Source organism: Paralichthys olivaceus, chromosome 16 (assembly GCF_024713975.1).
Source record: "Paralichthys olivaceus isolate ysfri-2021 chromosome 16, ASM2471397v2, whole genome shotgun sequence".
In the NCBI taxonomy this organism is placed as follows: domain Eukaryota; kingdom Metazoa; phylum Chordata; class Actinopteri; order Pleuronectiformes; family Paralichthyidae; genus Paralichthys; species Paralichthys olivaceus.
The window spans coordinates 18,339,766-18,358,594 of NC_091108.1; the positions used below are offsets into that span (position 1 = coordinate 18,339,766).

Genomic DNA, 18,829 nt, shown 5'->3' on the forward strand with positions numbered 1-18,829 from the left:
TAGAGCAGTCTGCTGGGTTTTCCAAAGGGCAATTCAGAAATAAACATTCAATCACAGAGGTTACAATGTAGTTGTATGTGTGGGTTGTATGTTTTATGTGTGGGTAAAATTTTGCATTAATTTTGCACCTATCCCAATAGCAACAGCAAGCTATTCCCCTACAGCTCTGATTTGTTCCTCTGACTAACCTGCTCGCAACAGAAAGAAAGAAAGAAAGTGGAGGATCGTGGGTAATTCATGGTATATCACGCCATCTGCCATTCCAAACATATAGTCACAACATAACCCTGTATTTCTGTTAAAGTATCCAGGAGACTCCTGTGTTTCTTTGATGAGAAAGATTGAGGATTTACAGTAGCTATAGCAAATTGGTCATATAGGATTCAAATGGGGAAAATAATAGCAAATGCTATAAACAGCAGTTTTTCACCCTTGGCTTGCATATCCATGTGCATTTATGTGCAGGACAGTATAATTTCCCTCCACTCCTTCATCCTTCCCCTCAGCTGCCCGCCTCTCCTCTCGGCGAGCTAAAGTCTGCTGGTCAGCTTCTCATCCACCCCTCCTGTCAGCCATTATCAGCCATTAATTCCTCCAATTTATCCGCCAAACTTTGCAACTATCTGTCCACACAACCACGAGTGTATGCTCAGTTTGCTGTGTGTGGTACGAATGTGTGCTTCTGGAAGGCAGCTGTGTGCCCGCAAGCTTGACTTAGTGAAGTCAGAAGGAGTCTAAAGGTTAGAGCCACCACAGGGAGATGGACAAGGGGCGCGCACACACACACACACACAAACAGACGCACATGCACATCTATTTCTGACTCTCTTTTCCACATGTGTCTGTTCCCTTGCTTGCTGAGCCTTGGTGCAGTGAGTAAACACGGCTACTTTGCACTTCCGCTCCATAAACTGCAACACCTGCCCCCAGATGGGCAGAGTTTGTGTGCGAGTGTGTGTGTGGGCCCCTGCTGGCTCCCTACACTAATTGTAATGTACTGAACTGCATATTAGCAGCTGCCATAACATTATATATGACATCCACGATCAGCCAATTCTGTTTCATGACACATTCCTGATAAAATTTTATTTTTATTACCCCTGTCAAAACCAACAGTATCTGCAATTAGAACTTTAGACTCACCCTGCTTACCAGGCACTGAAACTGACAGCCTGCAGGGCTGATAGGATAAATATGTCCACATACATTCATATAAGAGACATAAAAAGAAAAGGTAGGTGTTGGAGTACAGCGGTGCCCTGGATGAATGCCTGTACACTGTACTGGAAGAATTTGTACTTTTCTACACAACAGGCCCCATTAGCTTCTTGGCACGACACCCTGTGATCCAGAAAATCTGCTTATATACAAAGCAATAATTTGGGTCAGTCTGTTAAAGTGAGTCATTTTCTTTGAGTTGTCAAACGAGTACTGATCGGCTAGAACGGAAAATTCTTCAAAAAGCATTTAACAGTTTAAAACTCATAATTTTCAAATATCTGCTTGAAAATGATAAAATCCTGTATAATTTCTGCAAACCACAAGAAGTCAAAGCAATGGCAGAGCAATCAGAGCTGTTGTCTGGATATGGAAATGGTATCTGATCTGATCGTTCCTTTCAGGATGTCAGAGCCAATCAACGCTTTCCAATTATCAGACCCATCTGAACTCCTTATTACTGCAATGATTAGTCGAGCATGCCTTGAAATCACACATGACCCCAGACTGTCGTCACAACACGGAGAGGTCTGTCTGCCACTGAGAGGAGAGATGTGACTCATGTAACAACAGAGGAAATTAAGAAAGGGTCTTTGAATGGACTTGGACTTATAGTTTTTATTTCAGAAAGCTACTTTCAAGACATGATATTGGGTGAATTAAGAAAATGAAGAAGTATCTGTGGATAAGTGACAGATCACGGAAATGCTTGTTTGGAGGTGCTAATGGAAACAAGAGTCCACAGGGTGCCCACACATTTTTATTCTAATTAAAATAAAATGTTGGAAGCAATACAGGAATAATACACTTAACATACTATTACCCGGTGGATCAATTATCAAGTTCGAACTGTCTGTGACCTCAAAGCCATCTTGAAAAGAAACTGTATGCATCTTTTTTTGGTTTCAGTAAATCATATGGTCTCTAAGACCTGGCAATTTTTCAAGTTTATATAAAATGAGAATGGGGGAAATCTACATTTTATGTGTTGTCTTATGTTAGCTTGACAATTTAGCAATATTTTCTAAAAACAGAAACATCTGTACATGATAGGATGTTTGTTTTTAATCAGTATTTTATTGGACTGCCCCTTGTTTCTGAAAACTTTCTTCCTTCTTCTCCTTGTGTTTCTACAGTGTGCTCATTTCCCCTGGTGTCATTTGTCTCCACTGTGCCTCTCTCAGTGTTGGATTGTAGCTGTGTATCTTGCTGCTATATATGTGGTAAAATGCTCCAATCAACATTTTGCTCAAGGAACCCGGCCTGGTTTTTGGAACTTTGCCCGCTTCTGTTTCTTTGTGCCTGCAGCATCATTCTTGTTTGCCAATTCTGGACTCAGCCTCATCCAGCTCCCTGGTTCACCTGTCCTGGATCCTGTTCTCACTTTGCCCTGACTTTGGCATCCATCCTGGGCTTCTGCCCATCTCATTCTCCTGCCATCCAGCCCTGAGCATCAACTTTCTAAACAAAGTTTTTTAACTAAAAGACTGTTTCTGGCTATTTCAGTTAAGATTTGGTTTTAGGGTTCCGGTTAGAATTAACTTTTGGCAGCAGCTGTTTGTTAGTTTTTACCAGGGGGATGGTATCGGTCTGTGTGTGTGTGTGTGTGTGTGTGTGTGTGTGTGTGTGTGTGCGCGCATGCAAAATAACAAAAGAATGCAACAATGCAGTTGTGGGGCACAACACCCCTGCTGTAGAGAACGGTATGCTTGTTGAGTGAACACGCACAGTGAAAACAATAATGAGTTTATGCTGAATCCTGCCTGCCTGCTGAAGACAGTAAAATCTTTACAAACGGCCACCAACGCAGGTAGGATATTTCCTGGTGCTGCTGTTGATCAATCTGACTGTGACAGTCAGGGTGTTTGTGGGGGGGAGATCTGTCTTCCTGTTCTTTTAAATGCCGTTCGGTTCAACTCTTCAATACATACTGCGAATCCCATGATTTAGTAAGCAGTGTTAACTGTATCATGCTCACATGTACTCTCTCACATAGGAGATGAGGGGCTGCCTGAGAGGGGATGGCAGAGTTGACAGGTTTTTTAAGGGGGATAATTTTTTTGTCAATTTGGTTTAAAGGGGGCAGCATCGCCCTGATTTCTCGCCAAACCACTTCTGGTGAGGTTTTATGCTACGGTTCGGGATTAAGTATTTAGTTGTGATGGTGACAGTTTGAGTAAGTGACTAGGGAATGCATGTTGTCAATAAGTGTCCTTGCAAAGACAGAAATACAAGATTAGTGTGTGTGTGTGTGTGTGTGTGTGTGTGTGTGTGATGGAATGAGCAGAGATTGCGAGCGCTGAGCGTTATCAGCTCAGTCCGCACCTGAGTCAAGCCACAGTAATCAGCCTGGAACTGTACCAAGCTACAGGGATTTCTGCTGAACCTCCTGATTACCACTCCATTACCACTGAGGAAAAACTGGGTGAAACAAGCAATGAACAGTGGCACGACTGCAATTTCATGGCATAAATTGTTTTCTTGTTTTTAATCTATAAGTAGACAAATACTGACAATACAAGGAGTGGCACAATAATTATAATAATAATAATTTACTCAATATGTATCAGTGACATTGTGATTTCTAACCCTTGAGACTACAGACAACTAACAGTAGTAGTATCATAAAGATATTACAAGTGTTTTTTGGTAGGAAAGACACTGAATGACCACAGTTTCAACTGTTGTCAACCTGTTAAGAAGTTTAGTCCTGTCAGTCAAACTTTTGGGAGAAATAAGATAATATAAAAAACCTAAAATATCCAGAATGATGGGAGGAACAAGTGGACTGTTGTAGGGCTGTCACACAGACACACACGCAACATATCTGCAGTTGACAAAGTCTTAAATTCTTATTATTTAGGTACTTTTGAACGCCATATATAAGAATACTTCAATTATACTATTTTCTCTCACATACACACATGCAGCTCTGATTATCTTTTCCAATGTTGTACCTATAACAAAATTCTGTTATCGAATTCTATGTCAGCAATCTGAGCAGGTGTTGTTTTGGCATGTGCGACGCATTTGTGAAAGTATAAACTCAGATGTTTGTGCATATGCTTGCAGGTGTGTGTGTGTGTGTATGTGTGTGTGTGTGTGTGTGTGTGTGTGTGTGTGTGAGTGTGTGCATTTGCCAACAGAACAATAGCAAGCTGACTCAGCCTCAAAAGAAGCAATCAGAAACAGGAGACAAGGACTTGGCCAACAACATAAGCCGGCAGCAAGGTCGGATGTACACACACCTACACACACGTACACACTCCTACACACACACACTTTACCTGCTATAATGAAAAAAGCTGTAATATCTTAAACAAACTTAATGATTTAATTGTTTCAAAGTAATTTGACAGTAAAATGACGAAAGCTGAGCCAAGGATGTATTTGCCAAAGTGTGAGATTAAAGCAGCTTGTGGAGGGGAGGGGTGTCGGGGCTGGAAGGAGAGGGGATGGGGGGGCATAAATATCTGCCTTTTCTGGACACTACCGCTTTTCTCCTCTGTCACTCTCTTTCACACACACGGCGGACCAGCCCACTTCCTTACCAACCCCATCTCTCACAGTGCTGCCCGGACTTCCCACTGCAATTACTTATAAAAACTTTTCAGGGCCACCACACGTGGTCAGGTTTTTAAAGAGCTGCGTCCCCCTCCTCACGTGGTGTGGGGGGTATTGAGTCGTCACAGACCCCCTTGAATGATCACTGAAAAATAAGGCGGCGTAGACAATAGCTCGTCTTGATGAATTCAATTCTTTCAGGACCCTGTACCGTTGTCCAGGCAGCTCCGGGCAAAACAATCGTTGCTTTGATAGTCCAAGAAACACACACTCACCCAGTTGCTCTTAGAAACTCCCCCTAACTACTTCCGAATTTGGATCTAAAGATGATATACATCTGACCGGAACTTGGGGTACAGCTCGTTTTTTCTTCTTAGTCCTCTAGCAAGATCCCATTGCTTGAGTCTGTGTGAAGCGCAACCAAGCATGCTGGCCTCGGATACAAGTTTACAAGAAAATGAAACAAACAAAAACAGATTAACACAAAAACAACATGACAGCTTGAACTGACCTGATCTGCTGTGGAAGCAGCAATGGTGTTCGACTCGGACATGATTTGATGCTGTGACCCAGTGGTGCTTCTCTGCTGGCCACTGTGGGCTCCTTCATTCACACCTTGCCTTTCAGTTCCGAAGCGAAAGAGGGGGGAGAAAACACAGTATACCCTCCCTTTTGCCCTGGCTTGATTAATGCCTGAATTACTTTCACCTCATTTCATCTGATGGAGTTCTGCTTCCTCTCCGCCTCTCTTGCTCATTCGGCATGGTAGCCCACTCTCTCTCTCCCCACTCTCTCTCTCCCCCTCCCATCCTTCTGTGATTCCAGCTCTGCCTCCCCTCCATCCCTCCCTCCCTTGCACTCTTACTTTTTTTACTCACCCCTCCCTCCTTCTCTCCTCTCACTCTTGTACTTTCTCTTACTTGCCCCTTTTTCTGTCGAATTTCAGGAATATGCACCCTTCCTCCTCCTTCTCCTCCGTCGTACGCCTCCCTTCTTTTCTCCCCAGCTCCCACCATCTCCCAAAAAAGACACAGGAGAGATCCACAGTCTTTTCCCTCTACCTCCACAATGAATGGCTCATTGTCACTCCAGCACCTAGGCTGAATACAGAGCGAGTAAGCGAGGAGAGAGGAGGACCGATGGTGGTGGCGGAGGGGATGGGGGGGTGTTGAACTTCCACTTTAGCTGGCCCGAGTAAAATGGGGGAGGTCTGGTGCACCCGCGGGCTACAGCCAAGCTCTCTCTCTCCCTCACTCTTTCTCCCAACAGATTAAAGTGAGGAGACAAAAAAAGTGAGGAGCCTGCACGCCTTCCACTGGACTGGCCTGTACGACCCCCCTCCCTCCTCATCCCCCCTCCACACCTCTCTGTCTCTCTTATTTCTTCCGTTTGTTTTCAGAGGCAGCTGCCGCAACTCTGCAGACCACCAACAACTTCCCTTTCAGCGGCACTTGACTCTTCCAAATCCTCGTCCGTCTCTACATCCTGACATTGCCAATGCACCCCCCCCCCCCCCCCAACTCCCTACAACCCCCTTGCCGTGTCACACAGAGAGGCCGACCGAGCCAGAGCCCTCCTCCTTCGCCTCGTCCGCGACATGTTCACAGAGTTACGCCCTTTCAAATTCAAGCGCTTCCCTCCTGAGCCTCTGTTTTGTTGCACGCATTGTTGTCTCTGTATGCCACCATATGGCTAATGGTTATCCACGACAAAGAGAGCGAGGAGAAAGCGAGGAAGTGAACGCACAATGAGGAAAGGTAGTGCGTCCACAACAAGGGGCGCGATTGAGAGATCAATAAAAACATCACTCATGCGGCAGAACGACACACCGTCTTTCAGCGTGTCACTCAGCGTTGAATTCTAGTGACTGGATGTGGTGCGGGACGTGTCAAAAGTTGACAGGCAATTGGCGCCCGGCCTAATGGGTGTTTGATAGCCGGGAACAATGACCACTGCCGCTTGAGTGGAGGCCCTCCAGTTATGTTTAACACAAGATGAGCAACACAGACAGGATGCCATTCATTTGTCTATCAATTCAGAGGATTAGAATCTCACAGGGGATCCAATAAAAGAATCATTACCATATACCCGCCCTATTCAGGGTGCTCAGAGGAAGTAGTGAGGGCAATGAAAACAAGTGCTCTCAACAAATAGTCCTGCAGTGACACATTGAAGACAGACAAATTATTGTTGAGGAGGAACTATCGCACATAGGCTGCTACTTACTATTCCTTATTTAGAGCCGTTGATTACCCATCGGATATTACAAGGGTTCATTTATCATGATGTTATTTGGGAAAATGTTTAGTTACCTAGTATCAGTTACTACCAGGGAGTAGTCTATGCTACTATTTTAATGACATTGCCCCTCAGCTTAGAGGGTAGTGTGGCTTTTTTTTTTTATTTATGTAACATTTACAGGCATGAGCAGTATAAGTATATGAGTATAGCAGCTTGACTGAACACTACACTGATCCATTCTGTCAAACTCCTATGCCAGGTGGGGCCTAACAGTCACATGCTGATGCTAAAAAGGTGCCCATCAAAAACATACATCCATTCCGACCAAATACATTTACTTTGTGATAAAAAATATTCCAGGATGATTCATGGTTTTATTGATTGTATTACTTCACAGTAGACGCTTGGCTAGTTTTCTGAGTAGTGTGTTGTGAAGCTTGCTACTTTTTATAACCTAAAAGTTTAGCGTTGCTGTAACCTCCATAGAAAATGAGCTTCTTGTGTCACCAGCTACAATTTAAAAGTAGATTCCTCCACACTAAGTAACATGTAACTAACTTCACTTCTTTAGCTATAATGTAGGTTGTAGATGATACATTAGAGTGTGAATGACCTGCCCCGGGCTTATCATGACCCGTTGGGACCCATCAATTTGGGCAGAGTTTTGAAAAAAGTTTGAGTTCTGGTCTCATTATTTTAAGCTGCCCTTTCCTGCAATTTGGGAAAATATCGGGCAGAACGCCAGATTTTGGTTGGGCTCGGCTAATTTTCTCTGTGGCTCAATCAGGTTTGGACAGACACTCTAATGTACAGGTCCTCAGAAATCTAGCAACACATCAGCACTATGGCAACAAGGCAGTTACCATGTTGAGGCCTAATGAAATGTGATTGGTCAGTTCAGACTGAGCTTATCTCCCACAAACCTCTGAAGCTGATTGTGAAGACAAAATCATGGAGGAATAAAAGGGAAAAAAGGCTCATTAATCCTCTTGTTTACAAAAACACGAAAAACACATTGTGATTTAGCGAAGCCATTTGACTCACTACAATTGTTCTCTACCAAAAAGAAAACGAAACACGTTAACGTGATGACTTCTGCTGTAATGGTAAGGTATTAGCTTAGTTTATAGGACAATGAAAACCTGTTCCCTTCCACTTTATGTAGGGTAGAACTGGGTATGATCTAGTACTCTGGTGTTGAGGTGATATGTTTGCCCAGAGCAGCTATAGCAGAAGCTCCAGCACTTCTTTTGAAGGATGCTCAATTTGCCCATTCACAATATTCCTTACTAAAAGGTGGGGAAAGGGTCTTCAATATGGATGCACTATGAATTCTTTCCTATACCTGCTGGCACTTATACTGCAGCACACTGTGACACACAGTATACTTCCACCTTAACACAAGTGGGGCACACTATTTGTGAGTCATCTTCTGCAGGGACCCACTTGCTGCAGACGTGACCTTGTGTTCAACAGCAATACAAAACCAACAACAATTATAAAGCAGTGCTTCGTTTCGGACAAACACCATGTGGGCTGTGTGTTTTCAGAGTTAAACACATGCACTCCGGGGATGGTGGTGAGAATTCATGCTGTAGTTTCTTTGTGACGACTAATTGTCATAGACATTCAGAGTGAATACATTGTGCAACAAGAGATCATCTATTTTAGAGTTACTCTAACACACAAACACACACACACACACACAAAGCTCTGAAGAGGAGAAGAAATAAAAATTTGTGAGAGGAGAGAGAGGGCGAGACTGATCACACACACACCCACTATGGATGGGGACAACAGATATTTTTTAAAAAGCGTGTTGGGGCTGCAGCAGGCTGTTTGTGGAGGGAGGACGGCTTTGTATCGTTAACTAATTGCTCTATTATATGAGGTCATTTAACTCTAATTAGAGAAGCACAGATGCTGCTGCTGATAACAACACCAACTTGTAAAAATCTCACTTGCTTCCTTGTGTTGGCACATGGCCTGTGAGAGAGAATATAACCCTGCACCGCGAGGATTTTTACTGAATATTCAACAGCACAGACGCCTGATGATGTTCCTGACACCAAGAGCCTGAACTGTTCCTGAGAGCACCTCCACTTTCACTTGCCCGCAAGTACGTCTTTGCACTGACGGGTGGTTCTTTAAGCACTGAGGGACTAAAATGAATTATGTATTTATGTCTGAAGGCTTTCTTCTCAACAGGCCACGGAGACTGGATGGATTTGTTCAGTCTGGGTTTAGAACTAATTAGAACAACTGCTTCTGGATTAACAAAGAACACATCGATGTTATCACAGCTCCTTTCACACTGAGCTTGTGTTATTTCTGATAAGAATGTGTGCTTTTCAAAAAACCCTTCTGAGAAAAGCTATATCTGAAAATAATGGTCTTTTGGTACAACTAACTACACAGGCGCCAACTCTCTACTACCCCTATGTGAAATAACAGTTTTGAATGATGTTTAAATTACTATTTTAGCTTTATTATAAACTATTATTTATTCTCTATGTTAAACAGAAATGTCAGTGTTTGACTATAAAGGATGAAAGTATTGTTTGTTTATAGAAGGGTGCTCAGTGTACTCTTGACATGTGTTGTCCCCTGTTGATCAGTAAACTAAGCTAATCATTAAAAATGGAGAATAACACTAGCAAACAAAACTAGACTGATAGATAATCACATCTCTGAAGCATCTGAGAGGGACTGTTCAGAAGAATGTTGGGTCTGACTCTATATACCACCTCATGTATATAAAGTATCCTGTGTCAATCTTATCATATGTATTCAAGCATCTTTGCACCATTGCACTATTTCTCAATTCCACTGTCGTTGTGTTTTTATGTCCATACTTTGTCCATAATTTGTATATATATTAATATTCATATTTGTACATCATTGTTAAATGTTTAAGCTCCTTATTCTGCTTTGTTGCACTTGTTTTTTTTTTGTTTATTTGTCTATTTGTACATTGAGAACAATGGAAAAACCGGAGTCAAATTCTTTGTATGTCTATGCATACATGGCCAATAAAGCTGATTCTGATATGGTAAAATATCAAATTCATATCGAATGAAATGTGATTGTTCAAACTTGACTTTTTGAGAACATCAGCTACTACAGCTACAACTCAATTCAAGCTACTATGTGGATCCGGATGCATCATCACGACACTTGCTTCAGTTTTCAAACCTGAGAGTCCAAACTAGTTTTTTGTTGGTTTCACATTGCAATTCAGGGAGCAGATTAAACATTTTTATATGACATCCATACATCCTGTCGTCATCACCTACGTGGGCTGCATCTACCTATACTTGCCACTGATTAGATAGTACACAGATGTGCATCTGACTTCAAAATTTCACCATATCAGCTATTCAACTTCATCCTCATTCAAACATTAGATTGTTGGAGTCGAAGACTACAAGCAATCCTGCGAGCTGCTTCACTTCTTTTTCCTTTATTGTTTCATGCCGTCTCAACTCCCTGCAAATGGTCCGAAAGTCTTAACTATCCCCAAAAGACATTTCACACGGCAAACGACCACAACCAAGGTCTAAATAGACTAAAATTCACTTGGACCTTTCACTTGTTATTTTGGTTTAGACTAAATTGATGGAAATTGGAACGAAATTCCATGATAACAGAGAAAACTCAATCTCCCGATGACGACCATGTGCTGTTCCTTATCGAAATGATATAATTAAGGCACGATTTGTGTTTGCAAACTGTTCTGCTCCTTTATTTGTTTGTAAAATGAATAGCAAAAAAGTAAATTGTCTGTATATATATAGAGCCTTTCTAGTCTTGATGACCACTCAAAGCCCTTCACAGCAGTTTACTGCCGTTCACCCATTCAGACACACATTCATACAGTGCATCTATGGGCAGCACTTTACCTATGAGGTGCATTTAGGAGGTCAGTTTCTTACCCAAGGACACTTCGGAATGTAGACGGGGAAGAGCTAGTGTGATCACCATTTGATTTCACCACCAAAGGATAAGAGCAGAAAGACCAGCAGTGAGTGAGGAGGGCAGGCAGCAGAACTCTGATCAGGTCAGAGTGGATCACCTCTCTCTCCTTGCAGCTTTTCTGTTCACTTCCACTCAAACATCCATTTCACATGAGCCTGAGGCCAAACACACACGCTGATCCCAAATTCTGGCACTGGACATACATGAGACACTACACATGACGACTTTCACCGACGTTCAAACGAAAAGTGAGAGATAAAAGACAGGGGAGAAAAATATATAAGCTTCCTTTTCCAATTTCATTTTAAGCTTGCACTCTGACAAACCAATATCCCCACTGATGACCGGAACAAATACGCTGTAATTTGAAGATTAATGCAGCTTAAGTCTCACATTTGCTCACTCGTCCTATTAACTAGACTTGTAAATCTAGCAGGTAATGAAAATGCTCCTGCAGCATGTGGGAGACAGGAGGTCTCAGCCACACACCCCAGACGAGGGGGCAGATAAGGTGAGCTGAGAAACTTTGAACACAAATGCATGACGTCTGCATACTGACATGTTGGTTTAATGACACTGTTAACAGCTGTTTACATTCATATATATTCATATTCAATACAATTATTTGGGCCAGATTTACACTTTACACACATTATTTGAAAGTGTGTCATTGTAGCATCCACACTGACAGCCACATGGCAACTGATGCCAGAGCCCGTTTCTATGTAGCTCTGGTTAAAGCGAATAAGATGATGAAACATTACAATCGGATTCAAACAAACACAATCACACTGAGCTTTGATAGGATTGTTTGAAATAATCTTGGACAGGACATGATGTTGAAAGGTATTGTACACCTTGATGACTTGTTGAAGGTGTAAACTCCCAATACCTGCCACCCACCTATCAAATAACAGCGTATTATGTTTGTTTTATGCGACCCAGCAATATTCAAAATTGATTGATTGATCAAATAGTAGTTAATAAGTCCTTATCTTGTTGTGAGGACAATCTTTATTTTATATTAACATTGTGTAACATTACATTTGACTAGCTCCATTTCCATCGCACTACATTTAGGTGTTTCATTTGAGCAACATATATATATATATATATATATATCATGGACGACATTACTGCTCCCCAAAAGTGGAGCCAAAGTGTCTTGATTGCACCTAGTGGTTGGCTGCAGTATAGATTATGAACCCTGCTTTCTCTATGTAAGTGGATAAGACATGGCGCAAACTACAAAGTCAAATCCATCTTTATATAAAGTTAGTCATATTATTTATTTTCAGTTGTCATTAACATCATGCATCTTACACTCCAGTAAGAAAATGCTGCATGGGTCACAGCTAGCCATCCAACACTTTAAACTTCAGAAAACATACATGTTGGAGCTCTGAGAGAATGAAAGAGAAAATATTTTGTGTCTGTTGGACCATGGAGGAGATTTGGGGTATTTTGGGAGTGCATGCAGCAGGTTCAATGGCTGGCAGAGAAAAGTAAGAAAAAAAGGTGACAAAAAGATGCAAATACACAGACACAAAGACACAAGTCAGAAGAGGAAAATAATCTCCTTTCTTTTGAATTCTTTTCATTTCATCTCCTCGCTCGTGTTTTTTCCCCCTTTTTTCAAAGCACTATCTGTTTAAATTCAAATATCACTGCATCCTTGTGATAGATATATCTCTCCCAGGCCTTTCTTTTATGAGCTGAGACTGTTTTCTGATCCAAAAGGCCAATGAAAAACAATTAATATTCAGTGAAACACTACAAAACTTATTTGTGCACAATGAGGTTTTCACAGACTGAAGCTGAGTAGAAACAGTTAGTTGTGTGAGGCCTGTTTATTTCCATTGCCGTCCATGCAGTACATACCAGATGTAATGTTTAACCTGATATTTTTTCCAAACAAGTTCAAATTACAACACTAGTATAACAAATCATTTGATTGTGCAACCTAAGTCCACTTTGAAGTGAACACAAACACACAACCACCAGTGCCTCACACATGAAAACACGGGACAAAAGATTAAACTCAAAAGCAGAGGTCAAGCCAACAACAATATAATCCTAAAACATCCAAGTCAGTGATTATTGGATAAACTAGAGAAAAAAAGCAGAGAAAATAAAACTCACCTTAACATTAGCTTCTGTCTTTTCTGAGAAAAAAGATAACTTGAAAACTTACTTCTTGTTTTTCTGCTCACTTTCTTATACATATAATACTGCTGTCATGGAAGTTATGTTTTCACTTTGTTTATCTGCACGGACTACCACGAAACTCTGGATGTGATATGGGTCAGTAAAGAGCCCATTAAATGTTTTTGCAGATTCAAGTAAATGGATGGATCCAAGAATCTTGTTTAACTTTCTCTGCAGCGTTAGCGGGGGGTGCACATGCACACGCACAAATGTCACTGTCAGAGCCAGATACTCAAAGTAAAGAGTAAAGGACAAGTTTGTCATGTGACAGTGAGCTGCATTAAATGCTGCTTGCATGTAAGTGCAGGTAAGCTTAAAATATGAGGTCTGACTGTCTGCATGGAGGGTGCCAACTTTATGGATAATAGTATGAGCACACAGCTACACAATGCCCTAAAATCACTAAGCTAGATGTCTGTTATGTTTTTATGATAAGTCTAGGTAACGTCATAATTAGGTAATTAAGGGAAACATTGCTTTGACATGACGTGGTAGGACATCAGCCTTGGCAGTGGTATTGTAATTTCATTGATTCTTTTTGTTTAACGACTCCCAGTCCCTTTGGCCTGATGAAGGCGAACTACCCCAAAACATGTGGGAGAACACAAGATGTTGTGGTAATTGTTTCAGGTGAATGGACTCGGAACTTATTGTTGTCTTAAACATCAGTTTGTAAAAAAGACGCTCGGCTGGATTCCCCTTGATTTGTCATTTTCACTCAGGCCATCCGCACAACTCTGAAATTAATACTATAGAGCAATCTAAATCTATAAGAGCTATGACAGCTAAATGTACACAGTTATTTGGGATTTAACTGAGCACATAAACATTGAAATCTTAAAAAGATATATAAAGCTGCCTGCCTCAGCGTGACTTCTGGTCTTTTAATATCCATGAATCAACCTGCTCTTTCACTGAAAGGCTAATCTCAGTGAGCCCACTGTCGGGTCTGGGCTCATCACATCCCCCTCGATCTATATATCTGTCCCTTACAGCAATTAGGTTAATATCGCTTCACCTCTCGTTAGCTCAGCATGCCTATGATGGGACATCTAACTGTGAGAGGGGCCTCGAAACTGAAAGGAGCATCGATAAGCCCGACTCCCTCTTCTCTCCTGAGTGGATCATATGAGGAAAAGCTGAGCACCAAGGGTAGAGAGGTCAAGAAAAGATAAGTGATAAGAGAAGTGAAGGGAAGGCCGGATGCAATAAAGTGAAGGGAAGAGCAGCGAGGAGATATATGTAACTTCACTGTGTCGATGGTTCACAATGGGACATGCACCGCAGGAGCCATAGAGCAGAAGAAAAGTGAAGAGACACAAAAAGCTCAGTTTTGCAACAGCAGGTCGGCTTTGTCCGGAGCAACAACGGAAGAAAATGCATTGAAGCACAGTTGGGAGGGAAAATCACCCTTTTTTATTCAGTCCAAAACGGCAAGCTCTTTAATTGGACGAGGGGAAAGTGTTTCAGAGTGGAGAAACAGGACGAAAATATCAGCAGCACAGAGCATACAAAAAGAAACAGGAATAAACCGATGAATGAATTTGAAAAAAAAAGAGATGGGCGGATAGAAGGGAGACAGAAAAAAGGTTCAAATGAGTGAGGGTGGTTTGTCCGGCAGTCCGGCTGACCTGAGGTGCCCGGGACCTGAACTGGCAACTCTGGACACCCAGGGGAGAAAGACAAATGATGGAGAAGAAGAAAAAAAGAGGGAACAGAGAGACATTTCCAACGCTTGGTTTAACCTGAAGTTTCCACGATAATTTCTCTTTCCCATCCCCCGACCCCTCATCCCTCACTGCTTTGGCTGGGAGGGCCCCAGCTGTTCGGTCTGTATAAATAGCGTGAGGCTTCGGCTTGGACCCCCGGGGAGAACGGGGCTCATCGGAGAGAAGGCATGGGAACAAATCGGGCCGGAAAAAGCACACAACATACACATTTTGACAAACATATGGGACCATTGCTGGGGATGAAAGTGAGGAACATGTGACTGAAGTTGGCCTCACGTGGCAGAAGTCACTGTCGCGCTTGAAATGTGACGAGAGAGGGAGAGCGGAAAACAGAGAGACATAATATATGACTTCATCTTTCATTAAAAAGAGGTGCCAGTGCCTAATATACATCAATGGTGATCTACGACTACTTGTAAAGTATCAATAAAAAAGGTTCATCTGTCCATCTGTGGACCTATCATCTCTGAGGGTCACTAAAGGCCAATTTATGCCTAACAGTTGATATGTATACTGAAATAGAGGGAGCCTTCTGCTCCTACACTGCACTCATTTCATCCGTATTTGCACACATCTTCTGAAAATGTACAGATGCAGACGAAATAGACAAAATGAAGCACTACAAATGGAAATCATGGGGTTTAGCAAAAAGTTCAAGGGAAGAAATTTAAAGAATGGAGGAACAATTTGAGGTGAGACTTTGCGATGCATCTGGGCATCTATATGATAAACAGTTACTGCAGAAAAGCTGGGAGGAGATTGGACGGGAGCTGAATGTAAGTATGACGGCAGTGGAGGACCATACCAGGTCGCTCTGCACTGCCCTCTAGTGGATGTACTGCTTTACAGTAATGCCAACGTAAATGATGCATGATGAGTATGTGGGCAGTGTCAGTTACATCGTTTGAAACGCAAATCTCTTTTCGAACGTTAAGGCAGAACAAATGAGCCCTAAGACTGAAACTCTCAAACTTCATTCTTGATCATGGAAAGTTTCTATGAAGCTCAACTTGCTGCAGCTTCTAAAGTCGAGAATAAACCTTGAAACTCAAACTTGGATAAAACGTCCACATTTCCATGAGAACCAGACCAACATCCATCTGCTGATTAAAGATCATGTGACGTGATAAATGGACATTGAAGTGTTTGTCGACCTTTTATTCTAAATGTTACATTCATGTCAGACACCAGAGTGTGATGGGTGGCTTTCTCCTCTCTGGTTGAAGTGGGAGCAGGATGTTCGAGAGCAAAAGCTCCTTTCAGACAAACTCTTCTATAGACGATGTCAGCATCGTGCTTGAAAAGACCCAAGTTACACAGTCAGACTGAGTACTGCAGGGATCCAGCAACTTTTTCACAACTCTCGAGTCTGAAGATAACACAGACATATTAGTGAATGAAATGCAAACTGAATTTAACTCTGGTTAGTTGTTAATGTCCACTGTCCCTATCATATGAATAATCAATCTAACTATAAATGGAGAAATGTCTTTATCTCTGTCTTTCCTTCTGTTGCTCATCAGATTAGCTTTAAACCTCGTGTGAGTGTGTTGCTAATTAAGTGTAGTGTTCTCCAGAAATCTAAACTCATTCGGTGACGCAGCGACATAGCTGACATCATAATTTACAAAAACGGCAAATCACAAAGATGGCTGCACCTGCTTAAACAAGGAAGATATTTTATCAGGTCATTTATGCAACACTGTTGTGAGACATTTACTCAAACTCATGTAACACTAACATTGTTATAGAGTCTGCAAACTATTTCTAATACTTTCCAGGCTGATGCAAATATGTTTGCCTTGGATTTTCTTACATGCATTTTATTCCAGTCGTGAAACAAATCCATGTTACAACCATTTCAAGTTTTACACCAAGATATTCTATAAAAATACTTAGTTCAAATTGATCTACACTCACCTGCTGATATATTAAGTATTTTATAAGTTTATTAAGTTCACCTATAAAACGAATTCAGTATAATACAACGACCCTGCAATATGTGTCACATCAATCTTTTTTGTGGTCCAGATCTAAAATCTGACAAATAGGGTCTATAATAATGATAATATGATAAGATGATAAAGTAAAATATTTCAACAGAAAAAGCACTACTGTTTAAAACTGATTTCAGGTTCTCAAATGTGTTTGTTATGTGTCATCTAAAAAAGGGTCAAACCAAGAGATAATTATTACCAACTCTGTTCTTAGTGTTTTACAGTCTTTTAGCATTCTTTGGGTTCTTCTGTTAAAATCTTATAGCTCTGATCAGGACCATGTTTCCAGCCCCGGTTTATGCAGATGATATCAGCACAAAAAAAAACTGCAAATCAACAGGCTGCAGCTAATGAGCAGGGTTAGGGTCAGAGATAAGAACATGATACTTTAATTCAGACTTAGAGAAATATGGGTTTTGACTAAGTTTTGTTTTCAATTTAAATCTGAGGGCACAAAGCAAGAAATGCCAATATTTCTTCAACCATGAAATAAACAAAACAGGAATGAGTAAATAGGTTTTAAAGACACACTAATGGCTTTAGGCTTTGTTTAATGTTTTATCTGATAATTGTAACTGAGACTTTACTGTGAACTACTAATGGGGTTACTGTATTGTGCACTCCTCCCAGTGCTGACTGACAATCGAGCTGTGAGGATAAACATCATCATATCAATATATTGTATCACTAAGGCAACTACTCTTGCTCTTCCTTTGTTTCTGTTCCTCCAACAGGGCTGACATGTTTGATTTGAGTTTTAAAACAGCCATCATAAAATCAAACACATTGAAACAGCAATTGTTACAGATTTCATGTCTGAAAGGGGCTGGAAGAGGAGGAGGAAACGGAAAAAGGAGAAAAAGTGATAAATAACACAGGGGAGGTGTGTGACCAAGCAGGAAAGGGGTGTCCGGCCCCTGAGAAAAGCAGACCCCCCCTCGTCCCAGGCTTATAGCTGCCATTCAACACTCACATACAGAGCCAGGGAGCAGGTTGGGTTCAAGCGCAACAAATTACCTAAATATGGTTCTGAAAAGGCCTTTGAAGAGAGTTCAATTGGAAACCTTTGAAAATGATAATAATACTAAAAGAAACCGCGGGAGATTTAAGGGCTCCGTTGTGTGGACACAATGTCAGAGCCCTGTCCATAATTTCACCGACTTTGGAGGACAAGGGAGGAAGAGTGTGAAGTCTCCTTTTTCTAACTTGCCTGTCTTTTCTTGTGGAGCTGGAGGGAGGGGGACCCATTAAAGCAGCAATAGAAGGGGAGAGGAAGAAAATCAGAAAAACGAAATTTTCAGCCTGAGTGGTTTTTCCAAATGAAATCTTAAAAGGTTCAAAACACAATGGGCTCCTTTTTCCCCCCTTCTATACTGTGTATATGTGTGTGCTTGTGAGCGTACACAGGGGGTTGGTTAGTGGTGGGTTACCTTTTAAAGAGTGCCCAGCAGTGGACGTGTTTGGCATTTGTGGCCCTTGTCCCTCAATTATACGTTCGCCACAGTAGCTGCCGTTAAACTGACGGCGGACTCTGCCTGTGGCCCGAACGGCCGTGTGTATTTCTTCCCCCCTTCCTTTTCATTCAGCCAGTCGGAGGGTGAAATCAGGAACAGAAATCATGTCTGACTCTTCTCCCCCACCTGCCCTCATGGCTCATCCTCTCGCACTCAGTTCACATCTGTGACCCCAGAGGCAGCCAACACGGTTGCTGAGCACTGCTGTTATAACTGCACTGGCTGACTGGCAACTCAATATGTTTCGTACATGAGGACAAAGACGACGGTGAAGTTTATTATTAATAACTGCACTCTTATCGTGACAATTCACAGCTTCGGAGGGCGCCAACAATAAAAATGTACATTTAGAATTGCTCGCATACCTGCGTTTTGAGTG

The 18,829-nt window shown here is 41.8% G+C and overlaps 1 protein-coding gene across 2 annotated transcripts in view; it reads right to left on the reverse strand.

Annotated features, from left to right (window-relative positions):
• The window catches only part of slc6a9 (solute carrier family 6 member 9), a 73,624-nt gene that overhangs the window by 37,520 nt on the left and 17,275 nt on the right, over positions 1-18,829 (reverse strand). The window contains exon 1 of one of the 2 annotated variants that reach the window (XM_020108050.2): positions 5,294-5,552. The exons of the other annotated variant lie outside the window; for it this stretch is intronic. Within the exon in view, the coding sequence (XP_019963609.1) occupies positions 5,294-5,335 (42 nt within the window). The 5' untranslated portion in view covers positions 5,336-5,552. Of the gene's footprint in view, positions 1-5,293; positions 5,553-18,829 lie in introns of those variants that run through there. 2 annotated transcript variants of the gene reach the window in all.